The sequence below is a fragment of the Branchiostoma floridae genome, chromosome 8 (genome assembly GCF_000003815.2).
Source record: "Branchiostoma floridae strain S238N-H82 chromosome 8, Bfl_VNyyK, whole genome shotgun sequence".
Lineage (NCBI taxonomy): Eukaryota > Metazoa > Chordata > Leptocardii > Amphioxiformes > Branchiostomatidae > Branchiostoma > Branchiostoma floridae.
In genome coordinates this window covers 21,217,999-21,244,269 of record NC_049986.1, presented here as the reverse complement: position 1 = coordinate 21,244,269, position 26,271 = coordinate 21,217,999, and the positions used below count along the sequence as shown (strand labels likewise).

General features: G+C 40.2%; 3 protein-coding genes across 3 annotated transcripts; 1 reads left to right on the top strand and 2 right to left on the bottom strand.

Moving 5' to 3' along the window:
• Positions 1-5,032: 5,032 nt before the first annotated feature.
• Positions 5,033-9,962, bottom strand: LOC118421908. The gene is made up of 10 exons (XM_035829413.1): positions 9,855-9,962; positions 9,420-9,567; positions 8,708-8,913; positions 8,269-8,404; positions 7,896-7,997; positions 7,242-7,414; positions 6,899-7,020; positions 6,260-6,407; positions 5,736-5,822; positions 5,033-5,203 (listed from the first exon to the last, which is right to left on the bottom strand). The coding sequence occupies exons 1-10, from the start codon at positions 9,960-9,962 to the stop codon at positions 5,033-5,035; spliced, it is 1,401 nt and encodes a 466-aa protein (XP_035685306.1).
• Positions 9,963-9,969: 7 nt separating this feature from the next.
• LOC118421907 (zinc finger protein 239-like) lies at positions 9,970-15,237 on the bottom strand. The gene is made up of 2 exons (XM_035829412.1): positions 14,167-15,237; positions 9,970-10,020 (listed from the first exon to the last, which is right to left on the bottom strand). Exons 1-2 carry the CDS (start codon positions 15,235-15,237, stop codon positions 9,970-9,972), a joined length of 1,122 nt encoding a protein of 373 aa, XP_035685305.1.
• Positions 15,238-18,407: 3,170 nt separating this feature from the next.
• On the top strand, positions 18,408-24,950 carry LOC118421906. Its single transcript, XM_035829411.1, has 10 exons — positions 18,408-18,522; positions 18,860-19,202; positions 19,361-19,482; positions 19,912-20,064; positions 20,301-20,369; positions 20,803-20,998; positions 22,040-22,078; positions 22,780-22,822; positions 23,506-23,644; positions 24,345-24,950. The coding sequence occupies exons 2-10, from the start codon at positions 19,118-19,120 to the stop codon at positions 24,948-24,950; spliced, it is 1,452 nt and encodes a 483-aa protein (XP_035685304.1). The 5' UTR covers positions 18,408-18,522; positions 18,860-19,117.
• The last annotated feature ends 1,321 nt before the right edge of the window (positions 24,951-26,271 follow it).

Below are 26,271 nucleotides of genomic sequence, written 5' to 3'. Positions count from 1 at the left end.
GGGGCACATCGTCAGGTTTTGGTTCATACAGGCTTCCTTGCTAGCAGCACCAGCACAGATACGGCACTTCAGGGCACCGCCTGAGGCGAAACCGAAACGAAGTCAAGTTAAGATTGTCCTGTACGCAGTCATTCTAACCCTGATGATGGTCAGTGTCTGACAGACATCGAAACGTTGGATGTGAGTTCTACCCTGGTTGTGTTTACAAGAAATTTACTATATGAGTAATAACCAACCTGATGAAATTATTTACGGAGTGCTTTGTTGCAGGAAGAAGACAACGTGTTTCCTGAGTCACAGTGTTGTTGCAAATTTGTCAAAGTTAAAAGTGTTTTAGCTTACACTTAGTGGTCTTACACGCCCGAAATGATTCGCTTGTGCCCAAAACTCAAGCTTTGAATTGATCTTCTAGTCAGAGTTAGTCTCCTGCCAGTGGGCACTGGGCACACAACCGCGTTTTGTAGTCAAAGAATGAATAAGGAAGGACTGTGACTGTAAGAAAGATTTTATTAATTGTGCATGTGTAATACGGGCGGGACAAAACAAAGAAAAAACTACAACTTACATGTAGTGACACAACAGGCAAGAGCGACGGCGATGACGAAAACAAGTCCCTTCATGATGATTTCCTTACTTCTTACGGAGAGTTTAGCGGTACGTATGTTTTAGCTGACACGGAAACACCTTGTGTGCGATATGGTTGGAACGACGGCAATGAAGGGATCAGAGTAATCTGAATTCTTGGAAAAAAATATAATTTCTTACTTTTGAGTTCTACTCTATAGCGTTTCACTTCGTCTTGGCTTAGTTAACAATGATGATTCCTTATAAAGAAGATCTTTGAGATGATTTTTTAAGAAAAGTTTACTTCAAAAACAGACAGAAAGATTCTTCTGATACTATGTTGTTAAGTGAAGCCGTAGATATTTTGAAATTGTGTTGATCAAGAGATAAAGATATACTTATTTATTTATGTACTTATTTATTGGTTTGGCTGTTCAGCACGCACAGCCAGGGCTGGCCAAGGACAGGATACTCATATAAAAATATACTATTCTTCAGGCAATATTATATATATTCTGGGCGTTTCTTAGTCTGTAGTTCTATGTCTTTTGTTCCCACAAATATCACGAGGCTCTGAGGGGGTTTACGGTGTTGCAGCTTTCCTCAATCGAGGTGTTTTCTCCCTGGGACGACCCACAAAGACGCCGCTCAAAAGTAACTTTTGGCTAGCCACCCCTATCAACGTCTTGTTCCACGTAAAATAACATAATTTGCAATAATATTTGACTATCAACGCCTCATCCTTTACCCTCATACATAAATCATGTACACGTTTTTCTTCTCGAGCATTTGACATAAGTAGAAATTAGACCGCACTTGTCTAATGAGTGAATCATTATTGCAGCGGAATCTGTGAGTTCGTGATGTTTACATCGGGGCTTATTTAGAGTTGTAGATTTCGGGGTGAAATTCGGACTACTCGAATACTAGTGTTCATATTAGTGTGAATATTAGTGAATACTAGTGGGTTCTGACTTCTTTTTTTGGAAGCAGACGAAGACGAAGAGCCCCACTTTTTTCTACAATGTGTGGGTTTTGTTTCGCACACTAATCATCTATTATAGACTATAAGTGCAGATATATTGATGCATTAGTTTAAGTCAGATGCCTTCCATCTTCGTCGACACAGGATTGCTACCATATAGCAAAGTTCATGCCCATACTACTTTATACTACTTTTTATCCCTATGTCATTGACTCCGAGGATCAAGAAAAATACTGTGTTCTGTGATCTAAAATTTGTTTTGGTGGCCGCCATCTTGGATTACTTTTGACATTGCCAAGGTACTGAAGCGCTGTCTGTCGATTCATCTGTGTATTGCACGTAACAAGTTCTATCACTTCATTTGGATTTATTGGACTCCTGTCACTATGAAGAGATAGTGCGGCTACAGTACTTTTTTACTTAACGTTAAGAATAAAAACAATTAGTCGAGACTTGCTTTAACCAAGTTTATTTTACCACAAGCAGACACCAAGCTCTTTTACAGTGTAAACTAAGTGAATTACTTCATCTGTCAAACAGGTGGAATATCACTAAATATTTATTGAAATTATCATCATCTTTGGATTAAAGAATGGTTTGTGCTCGACATGGTACGATTCCGTAACATCTGATGGTCTTATTGATGTAGTTGGAAAAGGGACATTCGATTTGTATTGTATAATCATCGGTTCAATCAAAACCTTTTAGTTATTCAATAACAAATCTTCATCATCCGGCTTAGCTTCATAAGCAAAATCAAAAATGTGATCTGATTTAAGTGGACTAAAATAAAAACGCATTTTTCTTCTTGTCTTAAGCAGACGTATCTGTCAGAGAAGCTGACAGCACGCGAAGAATGTATCGCTTTAAGCATGAATGGCGTCAGCATGTGACGTTATTCGTCGTCATGGCGACGTACGGCTAGAACCCCATGGCCATGGCGATCGTCAGGAGGACGGTCAGGGCGGTGGTGGCCATGGTGGCGATGCTGGCCCGAGCGGCACCGCCGATCTTAAAATCGCCTTCTGTTATGCAGCCGTTCTCTCTGCAGCAACCGATACACATGTAATCGGACTTCAAAATGTCGCACGAGTAGCTGTTGATTCCAAAGCCTGAAGCACAAAATAAATCTTATGAGCACGAAAACTCGTCCATGTTGGTGGTTAGAATAGTGCACATCTGAGCTGCCATCATCTACCCTAGAATACACCACCCATCGCAGAACATGTATCGAAGTAGTATCAACACAAACTCGAATACAACAACTGATTACATTGACTGTGGAGAAAATAGAATTCACAACTTCTCTCTGCAAAGTACAGGTTTTGGATATACACTGTATACAACATTATGAGCCAAACTTCTGTTCATCATTAAGTGCTCATATCGGTTCCTGGTAGTAGATCCATTTGTTCAGTTCTTATCTTATGCATTTTTTTACCCCGATATTTATCAACTATAATCAACTTTTTTCAGTGTAGTGGAGGATGGCTAAGTATAAGCTACATTCGCATTTCCTTTTTCCTGTTTTTGATTATTGTGTTATTTATCAACTACTTTCTTGTGCAAATTAATCAACTTAAGTAAACCTTGTCACCAAATTCATGTCATTAAATTGGTTTTAGCATAAGACCCAAAAACATACATTTGTAGTAAAATAATACCCACAACAATGATATATTGATTTCGTAATTATCTCACCAACATTTTAGAATAGACAATGAATTTTTATAAAACATTTAGTACGATCACGATCTTATGATAACAATATATGGGAATCTTATTGTGAGTTATTGTGTGATAAACCGATTCAAGAACTTTGTTATATTATCCCAACAACACTGTATAGATAGTTATTAACTTAATTTGTAACTATACTGCTACTAGCTTCAAAGTACAATTCTTTTCCTAACGCAAACTCACTATAGCACACAAGACTAGGATATCATAATATAAAGCAAAAGCTGATGTGATTTCGAAACCACATTTATTAAAGGCTACTTCTGTAATAGTAACGTTATGCATAAAGTTACATTATGTAATTCACCAGCCATGCGTCGTGTACTCATAGCAATGATTTTAACTGGCCCAGAGCTACCCATGATGCACCACGTCACCCAGCATGCAATGGGATCCATAGCATGTTTTTGTAATCCCAAGGAGCTTTCATCAGATATAAAAGCTCCTTGGTAATCCTTGACTGCGGACTGGAGCTGTCTATTACTCGCAACCACGTTCTGCTGGATGGTGTTGGCGAACCCAATCATGGAGGAACGCCATGGTAGCCACAGCGCCTTGCTGCAGAAACAAATAACAAATGCATAGGTTTCAAATTATTAAGATTCCTTAACGTACTTGTTGGAGATTAAATCACCACGATACATCTTTATGTATCTATATCTGTCTATATCTGTCTCTCTCTCTATCTATCCATCCATCCATCCATCCATCCATCCATCCATCCATCCATCCATCTGTCTATCGTGGTTAGTCCGCGAACCGAAACCGAACCTCTGCTTGGAGAGTATGTATATCTGTGTGCGTGTGTGTGTATGTCTGTGTGCGTGCCTGTGTGTGTATATATCGTCAAGGAAATACAGCTTTAGTTATCAAAAAGAGTCTCTGTTTCTATTGCTTACCGCCATTAGAAACTCCTTGTCCGCAGTCTCCATGTTAAAGTCGAAAGTCGAGATGTAGTCCACGTTGATACCGATACTCCTGCCGACGTCATACTCCTAAATGGAAGAGGGGAGAGAAATACAGTAGAAGCCAGTTAATTGCACAACGGATAATCACATACTTCTGTTAATTGCACAAAATCCCCAAATCCATTGGTGGTGCGGTCCAGCTTAATAACGTCGCTTTATTGCACCATTCAGATACACGTGATAGAAAAAAAAGAGTCGACCTTTAATGATCGCAATTTCTAATCGTATCAAGGTATTGCCCTACAGCCATTCAGTAATAAATATCAATGTTACCAAAACATTTTAAAGTCTTTTTTTATTATTTTTCTTTAAGACCAATTGTAGTCCGTTTCCAAAACAAGTTTTGGCAATGCTGTAAACCGTACAGAAGAGCTGCAGAATGAGGAAATATGTGCCTTAAACTGAAAACATACATATACGAAAACGGATATTAACATCATGCCAAAGTCGAATCAATTCAAAATTAAAGAATAATAGGTCAAAGAGCAATAATAAAATATTTATTGTTCCGTAAACCATGTTCAATCATGCCGGACAGTCACCTCACTGAGGATGACCTGAACTGGATTAACAGAATCTCTATTAGTCTATATAACCTTCTTGGTCTAATCATTTACTCAACCTTCCTGACTACATTTAGTAATGAATGTAATTTTTCTTTGCCAAACATTTTTATTAGCACGCTCGCATCAGTTTTCGGCTCTCAGAAGATGTCATCCATATAAGATAAAGATCGTGTCCTAATCCTGACAGATTTCCTTTCATCCTAAAATATTCACTCCTGACGGACTCCTACCTGCATAGGAAGGTTTTTGCCGAACATGGCCGCCAACTGCGAGTACAGCTGTAACGGGGTGTTCGCGAATGACCCTTTCAGGTTTCTGTTCCTCGCTGCTTGTAGGGGCTTCTCGTTATGGAAGATGTCCAGAGCAAGAGTCGTGGTCGGCTGTAAGTAAAAATAGTGTATGATTGAAAAAGCCTCTGCAGTATACTATGAATATTAATAAGTAAAAGAATTCAACAAACGAACGGACACGGACTATTAACCATGAGCTCTATGTTTTGTATGTATATGTAGTGATATATGTTGATAGATTTATTAGGACTAGATGTAATCTGTAATCTCTGATTGATTTTTATCTAATCATTATCTCCTCCATGACCTCAATGATATGTTGCCTGCAGGCCGATCTGAGCTTTTCATGGATAAATAAAGGTTCAAACTTTCAAACAAAAATATAAAACTTTTCTTCACAGGCCAGTAGTATGGTAGGGGCACGCTGTCTATAATTATTCAGGAGACGAGGCACAGGTCGGGGTTATCGTTAGAAGACATGAGTAGGTTTACTTGTGGTAACTAAGTAACGTTTACTTGTCATGTACAATGCTACTCAGGGAACAGTAAGTTATTGCAGTTAAAAAAACACCATCTATGAAAGAATGTTAAGTTTATACACTTTCCTAGCTCGATAAATTACCTCATCCTTGTAGTTAAGAAACAGCATCTTGAAAGCTGCTTTCGGGTCGTTCTTTCCGTATATCTGTATGGTCTCTTGAGGCGTCAGCTGTGAGAAGCATAACAACAACTGCATAAGACAATGGCTATTGATTTCTATGTTGGTGTATTCCTAATGATAACAGGTAGGTATTCCAGGATGCAGCTTGGTTGTACGGCAAATGTCACTATCACACACATGCAGGTAGGGTCCATTTTAGCATAATTATCTAACGTTCTATCCTTTCAAATACAAATACAAATACAAATACAAGTAATTGTAGAATTTTTGCTCTTTATTTGTACCGAAACACGTTCGCACATATGGTGACCAGCCCACTCAGCCCTGTCCTGCCACTTACTACATTATGTATGTCGAATACCACAAGGTATGTGCTACACCTGTAGCAACTATGGTGACCATGATTCCAGAGGGATATCTAAAATGTTATAAATGTGCTGATATCGATCAGTCACTTGTATCAAGATTTCGTTTCCAGCACTTACCGTCGCAAATCGGCATTCCATCTCCGCTTTGTTCGGGCATGCTTCGGCGACCCGCATAATCTTGTTCTCCAGCTTGCGGTCATTGTCTAGTTCCTTGGAGAACTTATCCCGATCCTGCTGCAACTGATGGTCCCTCTTTCCGTACTCCCTAAAAACATTGTTTCATTAGTATAAAAGTTCATCTGTGTTTGGCAATATCATTGCATGTGACTTAACTTTACCTCACTATCATTTAAAATGAATCGGGACTTACCCAAATTGACAGAGACGTTGGGACGAAACCGGATATCTCGCACTTACGACCCATTGTATTGTAGCAGTTTACGGGTCAAGGCGGTGTTTCAGTTTACAACCTACTTTTTTACTGTAGTTAGATTCTAGTTAGATAAACGTTTTTCAAGAGACGTACTCTTACAGTTCTCTGATACATGTAAGTATAGCACAATGATGTCATCGTTAAGCCGAATGTTATGAGTTCTCAAAAATGTACCTGCTTCTTCTTGTGCTCTTACATCAAACCTGCTAGGAGTTGGACTTTGCATGTGTCTTCCACTAAGCCAGACAAAAATATAGGAAGGGAAATTTGGATAAATTAGCACTTTTCTTAACATTCACCCAAGAAATAAATGGAAGACCTACTTTCCCAGCTTTGTATTTGGTCTTTCCAACATCCTCTTGTATTGAGGGTGATTCTCCACGAAGTGTTTCGTACGATCTTCAAACTGGTGTTGGTACCGGTCTGCTGGCTGAGTGTCTGTAAACTGTCATGCAAAAACAAATCCAATCATTCAAACTAGTTGCTTAAATGCCCAGGCAGGCTGAGTGGTTTGGGCCTCGTTCTCTGCCGAGAGTAAATTTAGCAACAAAACGCTCTCTCTTATCAGTATCAAGTATGAGAGTATACACTAGCCTATGTTTATTGTTTTACACTATCATAGTTTTTCAGTAGTAAGTTAACGAGGGACTATAGCTGCTGCCGTACCAGACACGAGCCAAGGGTTTTCTCTCGAATCGCTTTCTGCTCATGGGGACTCCCCTCGACTCGAAAGTGTTCGCGGCTGACATCGGGACGGAAGTTCTTTGCCAGGTCCCATCCATTTAACCCATCCAGCCGGTTAGCAAAGGTGTTTTGTTCCTCCATGGACAGCCACCAACCTGTCATAGTTACAGAAACAGAAAAATAATTGCTCATAGATCAACACGTGGATCCCATAGTGCACCATCTGCCGGACTTTCAAAGCAAAGATGGCAACCGTAAATGCTATGGGAGGTGTTAAAAACGGGTTCAATTATTCACATTGAATTAATTAGTACAGAATTTAAAACATTTCATAAAAAATTGTCAGGGAGGAAAGATATTTAGTTTTTTTGTTGATCAAATACTCAATAGATTGTAAATGCAGAAACTTTCGCGGTGGTTTAAAGTTCGCGGTTTTCGCGGTCACCGCTTCACCGCGAACTTAAAACCACCGCGAACATTTTCCCATGGCGGTAAGAAACTACAGTGCATGGTGCTACCGCGAACTTGAAACCACCGCGAAAAGTCATTTTTCCCGCTACCACGAAATTAAATTCCCGCGAACTTAAATGCATCTACAGTATTATGATCTATATGATCGTTATTAGATTAGCTGACCTTCAAAACAGTAGATGGGGTAGTTGGCGGACACTCCTCCGTCTACGTGTCTTGCTGGTGGTCCAAGTTGCCCGACCGGAGGTTTGTACGCTTCAAACACCACTAAAAATAACCAGCCACAACATACTGAATACACTCACATGTTTGTCACTTAACGGGATGTGTGATGCGCAGAAGCATATCCGTTCTGAACTACTTCACCAATGCTTCCCTATCTGTCACTTGACGTACGTTGTACCCAGTGAAAATTTATAGAAGAATACGGTTTGTCCAAGAGCAGGACTTAATCGGCCTATAGTCTAGATCGGACATAGAAGTATTGCCTTTTTCGTGCTACAAGTTTGGCATTAGATCCCATGAATTCTTGTCTGACCTGGAATCGACATGGACATCCGCACTGCCTCTCTGATCTCCAGAAGTGGCGACGTCTTGACGTGAGAGTAAACCTCGCTGGAAAACTCAGTCTCATACGACACCGTGCACAACTCCTTCCCAAATGCTTCGTAAACCTTTACAGAACGATAAAAAGTGACTACGGTTTGTAATACTCAGATGCACACAATACTATACCATGAGGCTCGCTCCTAAGGCGTCGCCAAAAATAGATCTGTCTCGCCGTTGCTGTACATTGCTTTGTACAGCCCGTAATGAATGCGTGTGTATAATGTGTAAAGTATAATGGAGATACTTTATTCAGGTTGTGACAAGTACAATACATTGTGGACCCCAGGCAGCAGGCTGATACCAGTATCGTGACAACAAACATATTCATATAAACTACAAAATGAACATATATTAAGTAGCATAAATACCTCAGCGAAGGTAATGTCTCCTTTTAGACTGTCGAACTGTTTGGGGTTCTCCACCCCTTGCCTCCTCTTCATCTTCCGGAGATGTTCTTCAATGGCGTCTCCGTACCATTTCACGAACCTTTCGGCCGGAAAGATTCCGTAGTGATTTTCCAGGTTGTTGAAATACCAGAGGTATTTACAGCATCCGCATAGATACCAGGGGCTGTCTGGAAGTGGAAATGATAAAGCGACATTTCCATAATCTTTAAAGGTATAAGATAAGATTTATATCAGATTCAAACTAGAGTTATATCTTACCAATTTTATAACGTAAATGCGTTCTTGACTAAAAATGAATGGGTCGGAAACTAATATGTAATGTTATTAACGAGGGCAAAGAAACGTTCAACTTAGCTTCCTGCCATACATTTTGCTCAAGGCACTATGGACTTATGCGTGGGAGTATGTGTGTCATAGTGTGTGCATGTGTGTGTGTGTGTGTGTGTGTGTGTGTGTTTATGTTTGTGTGTTTATGTACGATATGTGTGAGTGTGGTTGTGTGTGATATGTGCTTGTGTGTGTGTGATTGTCCGTGTGCTTGTGTGTGTGTGTGTGTGTGTGTGTGCGTGCGTGTGTGCGTGTGTGTGTGTGGATGTGTTTGAATACAAGGCTATACACCCCTGCGCGCTGTAACGTTACTTATACAACAAACAGGACATAAAACGTTACCCACCAAGGAGAATGGCCCCTAGGTCCTCGTTTATCTTGTCCAGAATATCCTGCGGAGTCATGCCTACTGCCAGAAAACCCGCAGTGATGGAGCCAGCGCTCGTGCCGCCGAACCGCTTGATATTTTTCAATATCCCCGCTTCATCCAATACCTGGTGTAATATAATATTTCTATGTAATAACAACAAGAATCACACACAAGAATCGCACACACACAAGGATACAAGCTTATCCGCGTTTGGAAGTGTTTTCTCGCCGGAAAAGCGCCACCTACATCAGCTCCTTATAGCGGTGAAAAGCAGAACTCCAGTCAGAAGCTCTGATGAGGAAGGTGTCTGAGGGACACCAGAACGTAAGACAAGTACGTACCCACTGGTTGTGTAAGAGAATCTTCCCATATCCTATAGCAACCAAGGCTACAAGACACTGTATCTCTCACCTTCAGTGCGCCCACGTAAGCTGCTCCCTTCGCTCCCCCACCTTCCAACACGAGGTTCTCAAAGGGGAATATGTACTTTGCGAAAGGCGAACCGTCGACATCAGGCATCCTGGCCCTAGTCCCAGAACGGGAACATGAACAGCACCCTCCCATTTTCGTTTGGTATCTGAAATGGCAAGATTGAGATTGAGTTGAGTTCAATTCACCCCTCTGGTAGCAACTTAAGATACTTATTAATGATCATGGAAGCATATCTGTGTTGGTAGTACCGTAATCTTAGTCTAAGGCAAAACTTTCTTTCAACATGGATCAAATTTTTAACGACCACTGTCGACTTCTTTCTTCTTGATCTTGAAGAATGTGACAGTGGTCGTCTTGGGTTTCTTTCCATCTTTTATGACTTTTGAATACTTCTATCATTACTTTAGTTTCCTATTGATCTCGTTTTTCCATATACAACACAAATTTGTACATTTGCACATCGTTCTAACACTGAAGCTAGACTCGGGCGATTGTCGCAGAATCGTCGTCCGGTCGATTTTCGCCAAATGTGACGGGTATAATGGGCCAGTATAAGCGGTATAAGCACGTGCACCTGAAGGCATGACTGTAAGTTTGGCTGAAGATTAACGACCTGTCACCACCATGCTCACCCGGTTGAGGTAAAACGTTTTGAACCCAACATAGAATAGATCACTATCAAGTCATCTGTGACAAAAGGACAGTTTTATGCGCATATTTGCGTCTTTGAGGCATATTTTGAGCGCTATCAAGGCTACTGAATTATTACAGCGAAAACCGCGATATGATTAAAGTTGGGAAATTTGCAGTCTTATCTAAAAGGCAACACTGAACAACCATTTCGTAGGAACTTAGACATAGTGCCAAATATTGCACCATATTCGGGAATCCTCTCTGCACCACTTCACGATACTTCATCTTTCCAGTCTTCATGTTGTAAAGCGTTATCATGACCGTCAATAGCTCATTCAGCAAGTTGTTGCCAGATAAAGTGACAAACACCTTTCTCGTGAAAGTAAGAAACCCAGGATTGTTTCAGCATGTAATTGGTGGTGATCTTCACAACAACAGATAAACGTCAACTTAAAGATAGTACAAGCTAAGGAACCTTCAAGAAACTCACCTGGCTACAAGATTTAAGAAGAATACTTGGGACCTTGAAGTAGGTGTGGTCCGACTTCTGATGTGCCAACGTGGCGTACTGCCAGGATTGTTCCATTGAAATAGGGGGTCGTATAATAAAGTAAACCAAGGAATGATTTAAAGGGCAATGTAAGTGCTGAGCTAGGAATTACCATAACAACAGTATGCAGAAAGGAATATTATGTTTGCTGGTGTCTCAGAAAGGAGAGAAAGAAAATGGTAGTATATATATATATATAATTAGATAAGTATTGGGCACAGTGTTTAGAAACTTTTTCCGCAGGCTACTTAGCTTGAGAAATGTGACAGTCGTCTGTGTGATTACATAGGTGTGTCGTGGACGCTTGGTTTTGACAGACATTTATAATGAGGGTTGCAGACTGAGACAACGGGTCAGTAGGGTCAAGTGACAATGACTCCTTTGACAGCATGAGTCCTTGGTGAGCCAAATGGCCCCTCGGCAAAATATTTAGTATTCTCTTATCCACCCTTACTAGAATGGAGTGCTTTTTGATTACTGTGGGTACGAAGATGATGTTTGCGGTACCAATTGTTTGTGTTTGTGGACAATATAATTTGAGAGTATGTGGGTACGTGAGGTACGCTCGATTACTTCCTATCGGCTTTCTATGGTGTTGCAGCAAACCGTCCCGTTCCCACGACAGGACATTCTATCATGAATAATTTGTATGGGTTTGGGTGCGTAGTGGACGTTGTTGAGCAATAGGGGAAGGTTTGACCTCAGATAACTGTGAATGATTCACTCAGCAAAGTATTTGTGCATAAAATCGAGCTGCACGAAGATAGTGTTATAAATAGACAGGAGCCCCGAGGCGCAACACGAAGCAGTGCCGTGTACGACGCCACCAAGGTTACTAACCTGCCGTCATGGACAAACAAAAAAATCAAAGTTCATCACCTAGTTCTCTGTTTTATTCACTACGTTTTTCTAATTTGGAAAAAACGCAATGACGTCAGTGTATCGGGCCCGTATTCAGGTACCGACAGTTGAGGAGTCTGATGTTCTGTCTTCATAGTCTCTGAAATATATCTAATCGTATGAAATTTGGGCATCCTAACATGACACGCGCCATAACATGGCACGGTTTTTTTACTGATCTTACTACGTATAACCACGCCAGTATGTGGGGAAGGACAACCTCAAGCCAACCGTTCACGCTTACGCCACATCTTCAGATGAGCCGCATATAATAGCCATATTCCCCGGTTCGAATAAAGTTCCTAAACGTAAGTGTGAACGGTTGGCTTGAGGTTGTCCATCCCCACATACTACTAGTATTTGTATAACCACGCCGTTGTGCTGATTAGAAAGTCCTTTTACACAGCTGCCACTTGTATTAAGAATATACTTTTACAAATAGTTTTAACTACCTCACTGCATGTTCAAAGGGGCATGTGTTAAAGAAATGTCAACGAATAAATTTCATCACTACTATTACTCCATTCACTACAGAGAATCAAAACTAGTCGTAATAAAACGAACGAGGATTAAGACTAAGAGGAAATGTGCACGTGAAACGTGCAAGACATAAACGACTCGACAGAAAGCGCTTCAGTACCTTGGCAAGGTGAGAGGTAATCCAAGATGGCGGCCACCAAAACATTGCCGCATTGTTTACATTTTTAGTTAAGCCGTGGTCCCATCGCTGCAAGGGTCAAATAAAGTTCAGGGTAAAGCGAGCACCCTGTGTTAAATTTTTAAAATCTTGAAACCTACATTTCCTAAAAACACTGACTTGGTATGACCTCTGAATTGCCGAAGCTATCATTTGTGCGGTTTATTTTTTAAACAACTTGGATTGTGCTGTTCTACTTTATGTCATATCACAATGTCAATGGTATGAAATGAAAATAAAACAGAAACAAATTATTATTATCATTAGCAGTAGTATGACTTAATATATTCCAATACATTCATGTGACAAGTAGAATGATTGATTGAGTAAGTCTCAGCAAATATTGTAAAATTGATCTTTCCTAAGATTTGGTACCTTGGGGATATTTGATAAACACTGACTCACTACTGTAGTACAATTTCTTGAAACCCAACACACATTGTCAGTCATGCTACTTATTGCAATAATGTTGGATATAATTTCCACTGAAAATGACCAGGCTTTTAAATACCTTGGCACATCTAATCAATAGTTAGCATGAAAGAATAACACGAGATATAATTTATTAAACACAAGGTTTCAAACTTTTGTTGCTAGGTGCCAGATTACATGCGCTGACATGCAGCACTTGCAAGTACAAGTAAGGTGTGTTCAAATTTCTCTTAGTCATGCCCTTGGACAGGAGTACATGTACAATGTAGTATTCTTGCATAACTTGAGTATTGATACTTGTAAGCTATGGTTGTTTAAGATTGGCTCTTCATTACTTAGTATCTACCTTAAGTTCGTTACCATTAACCTATGGGGAAGAAATTCCAATAAGGCCATGTTGAGTCAAGTGTATGGATGACATCTTCTAGTATCCCAAATCATTATGAATTTAAAAAAGTTGCCTTCATTCTAAAATCTAAGTGGCCAAGAAGTTTGAACAAGTAAAGACATACAGAGAAGAGTATACTGTACATCGATGAAGATTAGACATCCAGGTAATAAGATGATGATGGTGGAAATAAGATACACCCAAAAGCAGTTACTCAAGCAGTGTCTGTTTTCAGTGTCACTGACAAAAAACAATGGATGTTGTTTGAAACATCTGACCGTTTCCAAAATCATACCCAATTGCATGAGTAACTGCTTTTCGAAGAATCAACTGTACAATTATAGATTCTTAATGTCTGTCTGATCACATTTTTAGAATTGAGTTCAGAATTCTACGACACGACATTGGTATCCCTTTTCTAATTTTTTTTCAATTGATTGCATATATCTGCCCATTTTGTAGCTAGTTTGTGCCATTTATTGTATGATAGCAACTTTTTTTGAAACAGAAAAAAACATTAATGTATGACAGGATGCCATCTATACAATCAAATGAACATTAACTTTAATTTGAATCATCATTTACGAGACTAGAAAGACTGGCTTCCCTGTGTGGGACATACAGAATCAGATACATGTAACGTTACATTGTTTGGTTGATGTTGGGGGAGGTTGGGCCTTTGACTCCCCACAAATTGTTTTCTGTTGTGTTTTGCCCTCATGTGCTTGTCTAAACCACATTTCTGCGCAGCGGCATAGTCACACTGGTAGCACTTGTATGGTCTCTCACCCGTATGCGTTCTCATGTGTCTGGCTAGGCTAGACTTATCATTAGTCCTGTGTCCACACTCCCCACACATGTAGGGCTTCTCACCGGTATGTTTGAGCATGTGTATGTCTAGATGCTGTTTTACCGCTCCGGAATAGTCGCACTGGGTACACTTGTAAGGTTTTTCTCCAGTGTGCGTCCTCTTGTGTATCAACAGTTTTGACCGCTCTGTGCACATGAACCCACATTCTCTACAGATGTGTGGCTTCTCACCTGTATGGGTTCTGAGGTGCCGACGTAGACCGGACGAGTCGGCTGTCTTGTAGTCGCATTCACTACACGTGTAGCGTTTCACACCGGTGTGCTTCGCCATGTGCTGCTTGAAGTTTTTGTGCCATGATGTTGAAAACTCGCACTGAGCACACTTGAAAGGTTTTTCGCCCGTGTGCGTCCTCATATGTTCCGAGAAGTGTGATTTCTTAAGTGTCTGATACCCGCATTCCTTACACACGTGGGTTTTCTCGCCAGTGTGTTTAGCCACGTGCTGTTTTAAGTTCTGTTTCCACGCTGTGCAGAAGTCACACTGGTCGCACTTGTAAGGTTTTGCGTCCGTGTGAGTTTTCATGTGGTCGGCTAGGTGAGAGCTCTTAGCCGTCCTGTATCCGCACTGCTGACATAAGAAGGGGGCATCCATAGCATGTTTTTTTATTTGCTTGTCTTCCTGTTCTAAAGAAGGATCCTGTACATGTAAGTGAGGGTCTTGGTAGTCAGGAGGGATGGACACTGCACTGCAACTCTCCTTCTCCTGATGACTCTCTGTATCTGTTGCCTGGTCTTCCTTCTCCATTGTCTTGTACGCAGGATGTTCAGTGTCATTCTCAAAATATTCAGTCTCATTCCCAGTATGCTCAGTCTCCTTTCCAGGATGTTCAGTCACAATGCCATGTTCATTAGACAAGGCGACAAAATGAAACCCACAACTTGGCTCCTCCATTTCAACCTGCAGTCAAGATGTACATAGAGAGTGCAAAGTTGAAACATAAATTAAAACACTCAAACATTTAATTTTTCAACGCCATAATTTCCCTTAACAGTGGGACAATGACTGTTATCATAAAGAAAGTTATAAATTGATTATTATCTTAATTTCATTTACAAATATACAATGTATGTTACATACATACATTTGCTGTGGTTTATCTATGTTCACAACACATCAGGTTAAGCCTTGTAGCCCTTAAAAAGAGGATGTATTTCATACAGCTAAATAGTAATAGCAACACGCTTCTGTATTTGTCTTAAGCATGCAAACTAGTCTGTGTGAGTCTGAATTGATTTCACGTTTCCTAAATCCGTCTGGATGTGGAACAAAATTTACAGCTACGGGAAATAAAACCACAGCTGAGGAATACAAATTAGAATTCATACCCAAGGTTGATGACCAATCCTCAAAGTCTATCGTATCCATATATTGTAATATGTTGCTCCAAAAATTAGCCATATGAATGCCACCCTCCCCAATTTCCAAGCTAACGTAATTATAAAAAAAATATAATGATTATAATTTCTCAGTACAAATTATGCCGCTGTCTCTGCATATAACGTTAAATTACAACTGTATAAATACGAATAATGCATGAAAGTCTTACCTGTCGTTTTATAGTATCACTAGACGTGTACGGGTTGAATGTTTTCCAAAATTTGTAATATATGAAGGAAGAGATATTTCCAAGACAAACCAAAATGGCTGGCAAAGACAGAAAATGGTGACCCTGAGTTGAAAGGTTAAAGTTCATACACCTGATTACCCTCGCCGTTCATCTCCGCATTCCTCTTGTATATTACGTTGGCCATAAACATTGGTTGTGGCACCTAAATTCGCACTTGTGTAGATTTGCCACTCCTTTATAAATAATAGATCAAGGTTATGTTAAACAATTCATTCTTTTACCATGTTAAAGCACTGTTAAAGGTTGTAGATACGTCATTTTTTTCGCAAAATCCGAAAGTGTACACAGCAATGATATTCGAAACAATCTTTGGTTCCTGCACAGTATGAAAGTTATAACACATTTTGCAATGATTCAGTAGCTTGTGCTTCTCGTCAGACAGCCAATTCCAGTGAATTGACGCTGGTAATCAAATTAAGTTGGAACATTAGTGCGAAACCTTTCACAATCGCACGATGACATACGTCAACGAATGATTCACTTCGAAACGAGCTATTATTTCATATATGACCTCTTTCAGAGCTGCAGTCTACTCGCACAACATTCGGTCAGACAATTGCAAATTGCAAAGATACGGGAAAAACACGGATTGTAACTAGAAAACTGCTGTCACTCAGGAACGCCATCTGGCGATCTGACTTTGAACAGTTTACTTTGTTCTGTTCTGTTCTTCCGACTATGTCCATCTGCTGAGAAATTTGCAATGGTCTATTTATATGTTTGGCTGGTACAAGAAGGATATTCGCCAGGACTCCCTCCGGGTCGGATAGGGAATCACCCAACTCCAGGCAGAACGATTTGCACCATCGCACGTCAGGGCATGCCCCTACTCTTTTTCGAAATGTGTTGTGGGTTCTTAAGCGTACGTGGGGTGTGGAACTCCCCAAAACGGGGCTTAAATTTAACGTTCTATCCGAATGAATGCGATGTAGTGTTCATATTTTGTGACAACAGCATAGTGTCCAAGAGAGCTTGAGAGAAGTCATAACGTTTCCCAATATGGCATGTTCTGCGTCAACTTATTGGTCAACTGAAGAGGGTGACTGAGAGAACGCAACGATTTGCAATTAGCTTCCCCAGCTTCCCCAAGCAACCCTTCTCTTCGACTCGGAGCTCATCCCGGATGTTTTGCTACGACACCAATGAAGTAAGTATACTCGGTGAAATCAGCCGCACTAGTTTGGAGTTGCCTTCGGATACCCGTATTTATACCCATATTTATTACCCGAATTGAGCTGAGACAAAAAAAAATGTCTAAATGCACAGAGTGGGCATTTATGTTCAATTTGTAGCTAACGTTACAGAGTAACATTGTTTTTTCAAACTGGTTTAAAGTTAATCGTGGAGGCTCGGAGAATCTGTGCCCGTAGGAATTCTGGTTAACTGGACATCCAGGTAAACTTTTGGCAAATCTGCAAGTCTTTTTCAATGAGGGAGCAATGTTAGTATTGGATCTTATTGTCCTTCGTAGATCTTTGTAATAATGTAGATTCTTTGTAATGATATCTTGTTCTGTGAAAAGGACCGCCAGTAAACTATTGCATCATACACACGCTGGCCAAAACACCCGGACAAAACTTTTCTCTTTCGTCGGCTGTTACATGTCACAAAAATCGATCAATAGGGTGTGAAAGCTCTAAATAAAATTGTTGGCAGTAATTGTCGCCTGATGTTCTCTCGATCATTGTCCGATTTTTTTAGTAATCAGCCTATGTTCGCAGGTCACCCAGCACCGGTCGTTGAATATGATAGGGATGATTTCCTGGTAAAATAAATTCTGGCGACCTTCTTGGCGACCAGCAAAAAGTCCTGAAGCTGGTCGACTATGTAACAGAAACTTCGTTCGATATTACCCGTCAAGGGACCGACGGGTGGCTGATCGCTCGGTTATTGTACGGCACAAAATATTGCATAACCTCTTTCACAACACACAAAGACGCTCCTGAAGTTGACATCCTTTCTATATTGCACGCAACGCGCCGTCTGTGATATTTATATATTTTAAGACCTAAGGAAAAACAGATCAACAAGGATGTAAGATGAAATCTCGGTGAAGCTTGTTTATTCAAATCTTCAGACTGTGGAGATTTGATCAGATATGCCTTCATGATGTACTTTTCTGGGTCAGATGCAAACATAGGTCACTTTTTAATTGCTTTTTCGCAGGTGCACGAGACTGAAAAAACACCGCGATATTGATATTGCGTGGGATGATGTGTACTGACAACACCGCAGTTCATTTATCAGAGCAACCGTCTTGTTTTGACAATGGCATTGCCTCGTCTCTAGAGATGATGCAACCTGATTATGATAATTATATATTTCTTAAGGGCGTCACTGTTGACGTGAACCAATGGTAGTAGTTCTTGATTTTGCCACGTAACGGTCTGTATTCTACTCTCCGGCGTATTTCGTCGTTTTCTCTTGAATCCAAACCAGGCCGTTCCTGTGAGGGCGACCTGTGAGCTGTGATATGGGTCCAGTTTAGAACCAACTCGTCTCTACCGTGTTCTACTTTAATATCTGGCCTTTCCTGAGTGCATCAGGTGGTAAGTAATATTTCACACCCTAAAGATTCGCTTTACAAACCTTCCTACAATCTGCCGTATTTTTTTTACTTCTTTCCATTTTGCTTCCTTCATTGTGTGTCGGCACGAGTGTGCAATCTTGTGCACCATGCCGTCTGTGTCCTAATGAGTGCGGTCGTCGGCAGAGTCATGCAAAAACCTGCCGGTCAACATGTAGAAGATTTAGCAAGTTTCATGTGGAAAAGTACGGGTTTCTGATTTTAGAATCGCATTAATATTTGTATTATGATTTAGTCGCATTCGTAGAATAAATGTTATTATAAGAAATGATATCGGGGCGTTTTTTGTTCCGTTGAAGGTCTAAAGTGGTGAATCTAGAGTGGGGTACATGACTGTCATCCCATTATGAAATCCCCGGCGAGCGTTAAGTGACCCGGGCGGGCGGACAACGCTCCCAGTACCGAGGAGAGCCTAGGGCGCTCCCGATGGAATGGTTACCTGACTAGCCTAGCTGTCTGGGGCTATATGGGCCCACCTATTGTGGTTTCGTCGATCAGGCTATGACTAGAAGAATCCCTGTTCTTCAACTTTTCCACAGACGTCGCAAACCTAAGGCATGTGGTGGAAAGTGTTACTGTACGTTTGGCTGGTGTCGGTAGCCGTGTGTGGGACAAATGCGCAAGGAATGGGTCAAGGAATAGGTGAGTATTAACCAAGGATCTAGAGTTAGCTTTTACTAGCTTTCGACTAGAGTAGGCACTTGTGATATTGCTGTTTGAATCTCTTATGATACCTGCAATTAGCCCACGGGTAAGAACTTGCAATAAACTTTGTTATTGTTCTGTTATCACATGTACAGGCTGCCCCTGCAACCTGGATGTTATGTTCCTGGTTGACGGGTCCTCCAGCGTCGGCAGTGAGGGATTCGCACTAGCCAAAGAGTATATCGCGGAATTCATCGTGGATTTCAAATGTCCTAGGGTAAATGCCGGGGTTGTCTCATCGCATTTATTCAGATCTGTTTCAAGAACCCTTCTGTGGAATATACGTTTTAACCCGTGGAATATACATTAAGTTACAATTTTAAGACCATATATCCACAAAATAAAGCGCCTTACCAACAAGCTTTCGATCAGTCCTCTGATCTTTCTTAAGTTGAAATGACCCAGAGCCTAAGTCACACATCCGGAACGGAAGAGTGACTTTAGGAAAGGGTCAAAGGTGCTTGTCAGTCAGTATCGCCCCCGTCTCGGTTGAGGGAAGGTTGGTGGGCTCTGATGTAAAATAGATGACCTGTAGAAAGATTGTTGGTAAGCGCTTTATTTTGTGCAATGATATATGGTCTTAAAATTGTAAAATAAGGTCTGTTTACTTTTTTTCAACTGAACGTTTTCTGTACCTGGACTTCAGATCGGATTTGTCCAGTGTAAGTGTGAAGCCAACACCAGCATCCCCCTCTGCTACTATGATGACTTGTCCACTCTCCTGCCTGCAGTTTCCGAGATCGAGTTTTGTCCCTCACAGACACGCGTCGGCTACTGCATCAAACACATGCAGTGTACGGTAAGCAAGACAACATTCTAGGTTGCTAGCATAGAACATATGTAAACGCTGTAATATATTGCACTTTGTCACATTTGCCAATAAATAAAAACAAGAATAAATACCATAGCTTCCAGTATGTTAATGTTGACATAAAAACTTAAAACAGAAATAAATAGATAAAGACGTGATCGAAATTCAAATGTTAATAGCTGGAGAATTTTGTAGCTACATTGAGTGTCTTTTGATGTTTGCAGACGAAATGGAAAGAGGGCGTGCCCAGTATAGTGGTAATCCTGACGGACGGACGGACCTTGGATGGGCATGTAAGAAAGCATTGCAATTATTCCGCGATGTCCTAAGCTTATAAGACTCAAAGTAACAAAACAAATAAAGTATGTAAAAAGTGATATAGAATTTGTGGATCGCTCAGCCACATTAGTGTATTTTCTGTATATTCATTGATATAAACTTTTATTTAAAAAATGAATAGAAAATTATTATTATGTATATTTCTTGATTTGATGACTTTTATTTTTTTTGTTCCTGCAAACTTCCCGACCGGTTCCCGGTTTAGAAATGGCACCTTAGCCTAAAATAGATATTTCTCCCCCACCCAGTACACAGAAGACGTGGTGTGCTATGCGGAAGCTGACAGGGACGTAGCTTTTGAACTTGAGTGCAGTGCCACATTGTCCTCGTCTGTCCAAAAGCAAACAGAAAAAAACCTAGTATAACACAGATTTCTCCTCCACCCAGTACTCAGAAGACGCGGTGAGCTACGCGGAAGCCGCCAGGGACGCTGGTCTAGAGACGTACGCAGGCGCCATCGGGAGGGAAGTCCTGGTGGACGAGAGCGCGCTGGAGACGATCAGCGGCAGCGAGGACAGGACCTTTAGCACCTTCGACGAGGACCCGAGTGTGCTGGTGGCCATCCTCACCATCCGACACTGCGGTAAGGTTTTTGATTTATTTGTTTGTTTGTTTATATAAATACTTCTTTATTTACATGTTCTTTCCCACATGGGCTAAATGACACAATAGCATTACAGTAGAATCCGCTTAATTGCACGGTGAATTTCCAGTGAATTTTTTTGCAATTATCCGGCTGTTGCAAAAATGCGAAGTTATCTATCTGGACCACATCGGTTTGGGATTTGGGGATTCCGTGCAGTTAACAGACGTGTGCGTTAATCCGTTGTGCAGTTAACTGGCTTCTACTGTATTTGTTTATACAAAATGTATTAAGAGATCTTTATCTGCATGTTCTGGCCCACGTGGGTTAAATGTGGTGATTCAATAGTATTACCTAGAATACTATAGACCAGATATTATTACAAGTAGTGATACAAGCGATCAGTTAGATAAACAAATCATCTGGAGCTATGCAGTCACTATTTATTTTGCACATATAAATACAATAACAATAAAGTATAGAAAAGTAAAAAAAAAGTGCGGGAGGAGGGGAGAAGCTTGTGCAATGCCCTCCTCCACGTAACTAAACTAATACTAATCTATATACAAATGTAGAAAATACAAGACAGACTAGAGAATAGTAATAATTTGAAAATGTCAACAGTCACAGTCGTAATTTAAATGACCGATTCGCGACCAAATACATTAGTTACATGAATCAGAAATGGAAATATATAGTAGGGCTGGCGACACATTCTATTGTATTGGACCTAGTTCGATCATCATTATTATGTCGAAGTAGTCTTTTTCTTCTTCTCATGCGAATCTACAAATCAATTTATTTCTGTATTTTGTCATGACCTGAGATTTGGTACTAAGATAGAGTTATGCAATACTTTTATTCAAAATATTTTCATATAGGCATTCAGAATTTAATGACTTTATTTTCTTTCTGCAAATGATGCATTTCTAGTTTCTTACAGCTTCCTGGTTTCTTCCTGGTTCTTACTTTCCCTTTTTCTGTGCTTCTTGTTTAGCATGAGCGAAGTGATTGTTGAAATATTGATATTTTATGTTTCAGGTTACTGCTATGCACTGGTGAAGTATCTCCCGGAGAAACGTAAGTGTTAACGTGAGCATTTTATCTATCAATATTTGAACAGAAATGAATCGACCTCCCTTATGAATAACTTGTAAGGCATAGAATCGACAATTCTTTTTTGAAAAAGTACTACGTTTCTATATCAAATGAATAATCAAAATCAATGTTTTCAGCTGCTGAATAAAAGATATAAAGATGTTTAGTGTAGCGCTATACATTGACAAGAAATAACAGTGAAGCATTTTACACTAGCTTACAACTATCTATATATGCTTACCAAAAATTTCATGGACACAGCTTTGGGTGTATGAACAATGCAAAAAAATATTCTGTTACCATATAGCTAAATATGAACAGGGTGTTTAAAACTCAAAGAAGTGTGTACTAAGTCATGTTTCTTGATGTCTAACTATACCTGCGCAATGGCCAAGTGGGTAGAGTCGGGATGTCGTGAGTTCGATCCCCGGCCGAGTGATAACAAAGACTATGAAAAGTGGTAAAACATGCTGCTTTCTCTGCTTAGCCCTCAGCATTTGGGAAAGAGTATATGGTAGTTGAACAAACACACACACCACTGCCAGAAGACTAGCCCGCTGCTGTAGTGATTGCACACAAAGCTGTGTGGCCCAGGGCTACAGAAATGTAGATGGGCACCGCCCAATGCACCATTTGGTGCGGGAAGGACTTTAACTAATGTTAACTGATGTCGATCTACTCAGGTCCTTATCCATGGGAGGTGGATACTCCCGGGAGAGGCGGAGGGTAGGGACATTTCGTTTTCTTTTTTCTCTTTTGGGGATTTTAGTTCTTGTTGAGAGTCATGATTAAAAGCCATTATGATTACCCAACGTCAGTAATGTTGCATTTTGTCATTTATGAAAAGAAGAAGAATAGAAATAAAACAGATAAAAAAAGAAAAATCATCTTTAACCTTTTATATTCAAAAGTAGCTTGCGAATTCGGCTACTACTGTTCTCTATATGCACAACACTACGTATATACATGTAGTCAGTAAACTCTAATATATAGCCCTATAGATAAATCTGTAATGTTTTGCTACAATCAGGCTCTGTTTATGTATCTTGGTTTTCAGCATCTTCTCTATCAGCAAAATAATCTAAAATGTATATTCCTATTATTATTAGCATTGTGAGAATGGTCACATCTGAAGATATTGTCAAATCTTTTTGTGATATTTGCTCTCTTAGAATCTGCTTTACTTGAGAAAAGAAATGTGAATAACGTACTACGTAAATTAGTTATTACTGTCGTATTGAGGTCACCTGAGTGGCGCCGAATGGCAGCTTGCTCCAGACCCTTGCGATTTAGCCCCGCCTATTGTAAGCTCCTCGCAATTCAGCCCCTGGCTGCAAAGAGTGAGTAGTCGGCCCGCCCAATAACAATAATAACAAGAAATTGTCGGTTTGTTTGTGCGATTTTGTTAGACGATGGGGCTTCTGGCGGAGGCACTTGGGGGAGGCCTGCGAGATCGTGATGTCCCCCGACTGCTGGCACTATCTTCTGTGGTGCCAAACTGGCTTGGAGAATGCCATCGAGGACTTGTGGACTAGAGTCAGCGATTATGTGAGTCAAAATTTTGTCTCCATTACGATAGGATAAAGCTACACGACTGTAAAGGTGCACTCTCACTGCACTTGCGTCAAGCTTGCGCCACAGCGGGGTTCGAAAGATACCCAACGAATTTCAGAGATAAAGAACTAATATTTTTTTTTTACTTTTCATGTATTTTGTCTTCTAAGTCATACTTTTACGTCTTAAGCTTTTCCTAAATTATAAAAAGTCGGAGAAAATAACAAAAACAAAGCGACTTCCACAGGGACGCAAGCTTGACGCAAGTGCAGTGAGAGTGCACCTTTAGTAACAAAAAGACACAAAGAAGAATATCAATAAAAATGCGGGGCATGTACCCACTCTAGTTTCAAGTTCTAATCATTTGATTTTCTTGTTGGATGGCAGAAGGCACCCTCCCCACTTTTGTGTTATGTGAGGATTCTGTGTTGATTATAGGGGTTTAGCTTTTATCCAAAAATGTGAAGACATAGCAGTTTTCGTCATAATTTTTCCCGACTGATGAGTGTGTATAACTTAATAAAATATTGAAGTAAATTCTGTCATTGGACGTACTAAAACTCATATGCTACACTACAGTTATGATACTTTTACAATGTTTTGTCTTCGTTGTGACCTGTACTTAGCGGGCAAAATGTACTCGAAAGGACTGCATTCCCTCATGAAAGTTCGAATGTATTTATTCATCACACAGGCCGAGAACATTGAGTTCAGGGTCACCGAGCGTACCGTTGTCGCTGGCAAGACGCTTGAAGATATACTTGAACACATGGAGGATCAAGAAGAGAAGGGCGCCATTGGTGAGATCATCGCTGAGTTCGGCAGCTGTATCCAGGAAGTCATCTCCGCCTTCAATCAAGTCATGGGCAAACTCCGCACTAAGATTAATGAATACATACAGTCTTTCTTCCTCACTATATTCTGTGACCTTGTTGACTATTGGGACAACATTGTATGGAGGATCCGGGAATATTTCCGTAGGTTCTTTACAGATATTTTTAATGACTTCTGCGAGCTCCTAGATGCTCTGATAGAAAAGCTTTCTGACCTGATAACTAAGTGGACATGGCTCTTCTCTGATAAGGTCAACCGATTCCTGCAATATGTCCTGCGTTTGGCTAGGTGCTACCTCCGATTCAAAGATCTTGTGGACATGTTTGCAAATCGCGTCGCTCGTCTCCTCTGCCGCTTCCTGTGGTGGGTAATAAGGCGTTATTACGGGATCTCTTTCATCTACCCACAGCCGTACGAGATCCCTTTTGTTGTTGAGGACCTGCCCATAGCACCAGCATACCCTTAGTGGAGCCTTTGGAAATGAAACGCTCCATTGACACCATTGGCGTTCATGTATTTGTGTATGGATGTATCATAACTTGCAGTGTAATATTTTGGAAACACAACGATGCGCAATCACCACCTACATGTCCACGAGGACCTAATTAAAAATTTGTTTAATAATGCTGGCTTTTCTAATATTCTTTAAAAGAATATTTTAGGCTTTTCTTATATTCTTTAAAAGAATATTTTTTGTCTAACTTTCCCCCATTAACTCGAAAAAAAGATATACTTGAACTGGAAAAACGAGTTGTGCATTTGTTAGTCTTGGCAATATCGGTCTAAAAGATGAATGTTTATTTCTAGCTAAAATTCTACTATCATCTAATTCCCTTTGAATTAATCTCGCCTTCATTTTTTTAAATCTGTAGAGCATCCATACACAAATCAATATACGGTGACTTTCGAACATAGGACAATAAACTTTGAACATGGCTGATTCTAAATCTTCTCTGCATTTTCAAATGTGGGGGTACTTCTATTTTTCCTTTCTGTACATCCTGGCTGATGCTTTACGATGATGAAAACGTATCCATTGGCAATGGGATTGCGCGCAAACTAAACAAACACTTTAATTTCGTCTTCTGAATCCCATTGAAAATCACTGAATTTGCAAATATTGAATTTGTAAATCTAAACACTTGACAAACTCATCAAATCAAACATCAAAATCAAATCATTTCCTTAGCTATGGTGAGACTATGGGTTTTGCAGAGGCACTTTCACAATATTGTACTGAAATTTATTTCCATCTTCTGATACTTCTGATTTTTCTTGGCGATATCCTGGGGTTGAAGCAAAATTGTTCCCGTCCAGGTAAAAATGCCAAACAGATTCTATGAAAACTGGTTTTAACCAGAAAAGTGTATGTAGACAAGACGACAAAAACATAGGCCAAATAAAGTCAAATAACCGTTCTTTTAAATCAACAGACCTTAACTATTGGCCTTTAATCACTGAATCATCATTAAGTGAATTGTACACCTTGGAGAATATTAGGAAACTATTGGTGAACGACAAGCCATTAAGAATATCTTTTCAGAAGTCTTAAGATCATTAGAAGACCGGCAGAAGGTCGTAGAGATCATTGGAGGATCATAGAAGATCATAGAACGATCCCCAAGATATGACTAAAACACCTTGAAGATCATTGATCTCTCATTAACCAATCGGTTGAGAAATTTCCCAACTCTTTGAAACTCAGCAGCTCGCATGAGTAAAACCCTTACTAGTCTAGCATCCTTTGGCAACGTGGGTTCTTTTTGGGGGTATGTGAGCTGGGGAAG

What these genes read in the sequence shown, in the direction of transcription:
- LOC118421908 (XM_035829413.1), bottom strand. Translation starts at nt 9,962, where the DNA reads ATGCCTGATGTCGACGGTTCGCCTTTCGCAAAGTACATATTCCCCTTT. An exon ending in AAACCCTTGGCTCGTGTCTG is followed by an intron (nt 7,021 to 7,241) that starts GTACGGCAGCAG and finishes TTTGCATGACAG; the next exon opens with TTTACAGACACTCAGCCAGC. An exon ending in CCAAATACAAAGCTGGGAAA is followed by an intron (nt 6,408 to 6,898) that starts GTAGGTCTTCCA and finishes CAATGTTTTTAG; the next exon opens with GGAGTACGGAAAGAGGGACC.
- LOC118421907 (XM_035829412.1), bottom strand. Translation starts at nt 15,237, where the DNA reads ATGGAGGAGCCAAGTTGTGGGTTTCATTTTGTCGCCTTGTCTAATGAA. An exon ending in AACACAACAGAAAACAATTT is followed by an intron (nt 10,021 to 14,166) that starts GTGGGGAGTCAA and finishes TTGCCATTTCAG; the next exon opens with ATACCAAACGAAAATGGGAG.
- LOC118421906 (XM_035829411.1), top strand. Translation starts at nt 19,118, where the DNA reads ATGTGGTGGAAAGTGTTACTGTACGTTTGGCTGGTGTCGGTAGCCGTG. An exon ending in GACGGACCTTGGATGGGCAT is followed by an intron (nt 20,370 to 20,802) that starts GTAAGAAAGCAT and finishes TCCTCCACCCAG; the next exon opens with TACTCAGAAGACGCGGTGAG. An exon ending in GGACTAGAGTCAGCGATTAT is followed by an intron (nt 23,645 to 24,344) that starts GTGAGTCAAAAT and finishes TTCATCACACAG; the next exon opens with GCCGAGAACATTGAGTTCAG.